This window comes from Moschus berezovskii, chromosome 22 (genome assembly GCF_049115385.1).
Source record: "Moschus berezovskii isolate FMDL1 chromosome 22, NW_MosBer_1.0, whole genome shotgun sequence".
Classification (NCBI taxonomy): Eukaryota; Metazoa; Chordata; class Mammalia; order Artiodactyla; family Moschidae; genus Moschus; species Moschus berezovskii.
Genome location: NC_142481.1, coordinates 14,347,874 through 14,353,241, shown reverse-complemented (window position 1 = coordinate 14,353,241; position 5,368 = coordinate 14,347,874). Strand labels below are relative to the sequence as shown.

The 5,368-nt window shown below is 44.4% G+C and overlaps 1 protein-coding gene across 1 annotated transcript; it reads right to left on the bottom strand.

Annotated features, from left to right (window-relative positions):
• Nucleotides 1–1,550: 1,550 nt before the first annotated feature.
• On the bottom strand, nt 1,551–3,537 carry LOC129546825 (EP300-interacting inhibitor of differentiation 2). Its single transcript, XM_055412170.2, has one exon. The coding sequence runs from the start codon at nt 3,423–3,425 to the stop codon at nt 2,766–2,768; it is 660 nt and encodes a 219-aa protein (XP_055268145.1). The 5' UTR covers nt 3,426–3,537; the 3' UTR covers nt 1,551–2,765.
• Between the last annotated feature and the right edge of the window lie 1,831 nt (nt 3,538–5,368).

Below are 5,368 nucleotides of genomic sequence, written 5' to 3'. Positions count from 1 at the left end.
GGAAACTTCATGGCCAGAGAAGCCTGGTGGGCTACAATCCCTGGGGTCACAGAGAGTGGGACACAACTTAGTGACAAAGACCATTACCATTACATGTAAAATTAATTAGAAAACTTAAGCTACAGTTTAGTATATGATGAAGAATAGGGAAAAGCTGGACTAGTTAGTAATTGGTGTTGGGGCAGCAGGTAGCCATCTAAAAAAGAAAATTGAATCGTTACTTCATACTGTGTGTACATCAGGATAAATTCCATATGGTTCAAAGATTCAAATATGAATGATGAAACCATACACATACATACATACCAAGAAAACTTTGAGATTCAAAATCTTGCAGGTTTTTATCTCTTTTTCTTATGGCCATGCCTGGAAGCTTGCAGAATCTTCATTTCCCCACTAGGGATCAAACCCACACCCCAGCAGGACTGGTAAGGAATTCCCCAAATCTTGTAGTTTTAAAAGAAAAGAGGAAACAAAAGCAAAATTCTCCATGAAAAAAGGTTTTCAGGAAAATGAAAGACAAATGACAAAACAGGAAAAAATATTCATAAGTCACATTATAACCTATTACCGTATCTCATCTCACTATGTCATTAGTAGTTACCATAGTCAATAAAGAAAGGACAAAATGATTCAGGATAGAAATAGAGAAAAGATATGAACAGGGGCTTCCCTGGTGGCTCAGTGGTAAAGAATCTGTCTGCCAATACAGGAAACACGGGCTCAATCCCTGATCTGGGACGATCCCAAAGGTCGTGGAGCAACTAAGCCTGTGTGCCTCAACTATTCAGCCTGTGCTCTAGAGCCTGGGATCTGCAACTACTGAACCCACACGCCACAACTACTGAAGCCCGCAAGCCCTGGAGCCCAAGCTCCTCAGCAAGAGAAGCCACCACAATGAGAAGACCACGCACTGCAACCAGAGAGTAGCCCCTGCTGTCTGCAACTAGAGAAAGCCCACACAGCAAATGAAGCCCCAGCACAGCCAAACATAAATTAATACGTAAAATTACATTAATACAAAAGAGATGGACAGATAGTTCATGGAAAAGGGAATATGTGCGAGTCAAATGAAGAGATGTTTAACTTCATTCATAATGAGAGAAAAGCAAATTAAAACTCTTATAACAGTTTTCAACTTTCTAGATTGGCAAAGTTCAGACATTTGATAACACTATTGTAGAGCCTATAGAGGAAATGCCGACCACCCACAATTGCTCGTGGGAGCGCAAAGTGTGACAACAAGGACGGAAGGCAACACAGCAATATTTATCAACTTTCAAATGGGTGCATTCAGTTCAGAATTCTCACTTCCGGAAATCCTACAAACTTATGTACTACAGAGAGCTTCCCAGGTGGCGCTAGTGGTGAAGAACCCGCCTGCCAATGAAGGAGATGTAAGAGACTCAGGTTCGACGCAGGTTCAATCCCTGGGTCGGGAAGATATTCTGGAGGCGGGCAGGGCAACCCACTCCAGTATTCTTGCCTGGAGAATCCCATGGACAGAGGAGCCTGGCGGGCTATAGTCCATAGGGTTGCACTGAGTTGGACATGATTGAAACGACTTAGCATGCACGCACGTACTACAGATATTCTATATCATAAAGAATCTAAGATGTTCCATTATTTTTATGAAAATGCTGTATTCACCATCAGATGTAAGATAGACCTCAATTTCAGAGATGTCAATATATGAAAACTGCATTTAGAATCAGAGTAATACTGTTTTTGTGCCCATGCTATGAGATATGCAGACAAGATTAACTATTATAGCTTTTTAGTTTTTGGCCAATAGAAAATGATGGGAAAAAACCTAAATGCCCATCAGTATGTTCCCGGTTATGTAAATTACAACATAACCACAGAAAGGAATGAAATGCACCTCTAAAAAAGAATGAGGAAATATAGTGGTTTGGAATGATCCTTAAGTTCTTACTGAAAATGCAGTGCATAAATCAATAAGTATAATTTGCCAACTTCTGTAATGAAGAAAGCAAAACCAAAAACCCACCCAGCTTTGCATTTACTTGTGTATATATAGGGAAACTGGAAAGACAGAAGTACTGTGGTTACTGATGGGAACTGTACTAAGCACTGGGTGGAGGGGGGACAGAGAAGACTTTTCACTGTACATTTTATATCTGGGGGGCTTATAAATATTCACCAAAAAGGTATTAAAAAAGAAAAAAATTCAGAAGTTTCAGATATTCTTGAATATACAATGTATCGTATAATATATACAGCATTGACTTTGCTTGTCCTTTGAAATGCCTCATAAAACACAAAACCAATCTTACACTAAAAACTTCTGCTGAAACTGACATGAAGAAAACTCAAGAAGAATCATCAGAACTGACAATTTCCAGTTCTCTCCATGGCCTTCCAGTCCTATAGGAATTCCTATTCCTATCACCGCTATTTGATGATTTCTTTCATCACCATGGGCTCTACTGGCAGTTTTTTTTCATCAAGTCTCAATTTTAGAAAACTATTCTTCACTTCAGTGAAGCAATTTGAAAAGACATTTCCACAATGCAGGGAAAAGAATCTGGATCAATCACAAACTCAAAGGACGTCAGAAGAGTCATAAGGTTTTGACCTTTTTTCCATTTCTTCTGAGTTTTTCTTGATAAGCTTCCTTTTTTCCCCCAACTGTGCTTTGCCTTATTCTCACGTACTTTGACTTTGTAAAATCAAGATACAGGAGTGGTATATAACACTGTCTTGAAGGCAGAGGTTCTTCTGAAAGTAGTTGCATCATTAAACTATTCTCTACTGATAAACTTATCACAACCAAGTTCTTCTATCAGAGGATTGATAATTTCAGATGCAGTCAGAGTTATACTAAATGTTAAAATATCAAAATCCATCCTCTGAGGATTCCGCAGATATTCGGCGTCAAACGCCGCTTCCCTGGCTCTGCAGGCTTCCACAAATCTCCTGTGGCGTCCTTCAAGCTCCTGAATTCGGCCAGGAGCAATCGGGTAGTGTTCCAGATAGTGGCGGAGGAACTGCTGGTAATTAATTCCTAAAACGCCAAGTGGGTGATGGAAGCGGAGATATGGCAACGCAGCCAGGCCTGGGCGGTTCCCGGGTCTGGACCGGGGTCTGACCTCGGGACCCTCTTCCTCCTCTGGCTCCGCCAACAATCGGGCGACCTCTGCCATTCGGGCTTCCCTGGCCGCTGCCCCCGGGCCTTCTCTGGACGCCGCCATCGGACCTTCCCTGGCCTCCGGCACTGGACCTTCCACGGGTGAAGCCATCGGACCTTCTCCGGCCGCCGCCATCGGACGGCCCCTGGCCTCCACCGGCTGCGCGGGGGTCGGCTCCCGCCTCCTGCCGCCTACCTCCGCCTGCCGGACGTCGCCGTTGTCATTTGCTGCGCCCGCCGGTGGGACACCCCTGTCCGCGGGCAGCTCGGACATCCCGGATCGCGGGGCCAGCTCGGCCGCTCCCACAAATACTGGGATAACGGCACAGCGCGGTTAGCGATGTGCACGTAAGTGCACGTAACTGCGCGTGCATGAGCGCTGTGCACACTGGTCCACGCTGTGTGTGGAAACCCAGGTGCACGAGCGTAGGGTGTGCGGCTGAAATTGAGCACTGCGCATGCGTCATGCCCACGGGCCTACAATCTTCCGGGTGCCACCTAGCGGCTGGAAGAGCCAACACACCTGAGATCTTACCCAGAAAGTCTGAGGGCGGTGTGTCCCACTCTTTGCGACCCTATGGACTGTAACCCGCCAGGCTCCTCTGTCCATGGGATTCTTCAGGCAAGAATACTGGAGTGGTTTGCCATTCCCTCCTCCAGTGGACCAGCTTTTGTCAGAACTCTTCACGATGACCTGTCTTGGGTGGCCCTGCACGGCATGGCTCACAGCTTCATTGAGTTCGGCAAGTCTTTTCACCACGACAAGACTGTGATCCATGAAGGTGTGCGCCACCGGGAAAGTCCTCAAAACTTTTTTTTTTTTTTTTTGCAAAACAAACCATGCAGAAAAAAAATATACAAAATATAAATATACAACCGATGACTTATGGCAAAGTGAACGTCGGTATGACCACCACTCGGGTCAAGGAATTATTTCTAGTATCCCAGAATCCTTCATCCCTTCTTAGCACTTTCTGCTGCTACTGCTGCTAAGTCACGTCAGTCGTGTCCGACTCTGTGTGACCCCATAGACGGAAGTCCACCAGGCTCCCCCGTCCCTGGGATTCTCCAGGCAAGAACACTGGAGTGGGTTGCCATTTCCTTCTCCAATGTGTGAAAGTGAAAAGTGAAAGTGAAGTCGCTCAGTCGTGTTCGACCCTTAGCGACCCCACGGACTGCAGCCTACCAGGCTCCTCCGTCCATGGGATTTTCTAGGCAAGAGTGCTGGAGTGGCTTGCCATTGCCTTCTCCGTAGCACTTTCTACCCGGGGTTAACTACTATACAGATGGTGTAGTAGTGGTAATGGTAATCATTTTCTTGCTTTTCTTTTTGTTTTACTACCTAGGAGTGCATTCCTTAATTTTGCTTGTTTTTTTTTTAAGTTTATATACTTTTGTCTCTGGTTTCTTTCACACATTATTTTTACGATTCACCTATGTTTTTCATTGTAATTATAAATAGATAATTTTCTCCATAGTTACACGTTCATTACCATTATTTTTATGTCTCATTATATTGTAACATGCATCTTAAGTACTGACTCTCCAATTATTTTTTCTTTATTCTTATTAACATAAGAAATATCTTATAATGAAATTCCCCCTTTAATGTTGCTCGTGATAACCCCCATCATGATTCAGGGGCATCAGCAAATATAGTGACTCACTGTTTACTGCCCTGTCAGGAGCAGTTGTTTTGAGGCATTAGGTCTCATCTGCAGATCATGAAGTTGAATTTTTATTTTCCTAAGCCCTACATTGATGAAACACAACATCCAGTCAGTGCTTCAAACACAGCTTCCCCCAGCATCTCTGCAGTCTCTTAAGTGAGTGAGGCTCCTTTAAGGTTTGGAGACCTAAGGTCCATTGCTGCTACCCTCAGGCTGCCTGGAAAATCACAAACATTTAATGAAAAAATTTCCAGACTTAGATGGGATAGGAATAGCTCTAAACAAAATCATGGTTTACTCAAGTCTTCCCTGGTGGTACAGCGGTTAAGAATCTGCCTGTTAATGCAGAGGACATGGGTGCGATCCCTGGTCCTGGAAGATCCCTCATGCCACAGAGCAACTAAACTTGAGAGCCACAACTACTGAAGCCCAGGAGCCTAAAGCTGTGCTCCTCAACGAGAGAAGCCACTGCAATGAGAAGCCTGTGCAATGAAGAGTAACCCCTGATCACTGCAACTACAGAAAGCCCATGCACAGCAGCAAAGAC